Source organism: Fulmarus glacialis, unplaced genomic scaffold, assembly GCF_000690835.1.
Source record: "Fulmarus glacialis isolate BGI_N327 unplaced genomic scaffold, ASM69083v1 scaffold19184, whole genome shotgun sequence".
Lineage (NCBI taxonomy): Eukaryota > Metazoa > Chordata > Aves > Procellariiformes > Procellariidae > Fulmarus > Fulmarus glacialis.
The window spans coordinates 10,924-11,169 of NW_009210121.1; the positions used below are offsets into that span (position 1 = coordinate 10,924).

A 246-nucleotide genomic window follows, 5' to 3' on the forward strand; every position below is an offset into this window, starting at 1 on the left:
GCCGCGGGGAGCGGGAGTTGTGCCCTGCGGATGAGCTGGCGGGAAAGGCAGCCCAGAGCAGGCAGCCTGACCGGGACTGTCTGCGGGGGAGAGCCCCCATCTTACCCCTCTCTCCTCTCTGCTCTGCCCCTAGGAGTTAACTCCTTCATGGTGTACATGGCCTACAAGGATTTGTACCAGATGTCGAACACCGAGGTGAGACTCCCTTCGCTGCCTTGGTTGTGTCGATGCGAGGGGTGGCGGGGG

The 246-nt window shown here is 63.0% G+C and overlaps 1 protein-coding gene across 1 annotated transcript in view; it reads left to right on the forward strand.

Annotated features, from left to right (window-relative positions):
* LOC104076265 (dihydropyrimidinase-related protein 3-B-like) overlaps nucleotides 1–195 on the forward strand; it is a gene marked incomplete at both ends in the record, with an annotated part of 4,243 nt that extends 4,048 nt beyond the window's left edge. Inside the window, one exon of the mRNA XM_009577080.1 lies at nucleotides 134–195. Within this exon, the coding sequence (XP_009575375.1) occupies nucleotides 134–195 (62 nt within the window). The remainder of the gene's footprint in view (nucleotides 1–133) is intronic.
* Between the last annotated feature and the right edge of the window lie 51 nt (nucleotides 196–246).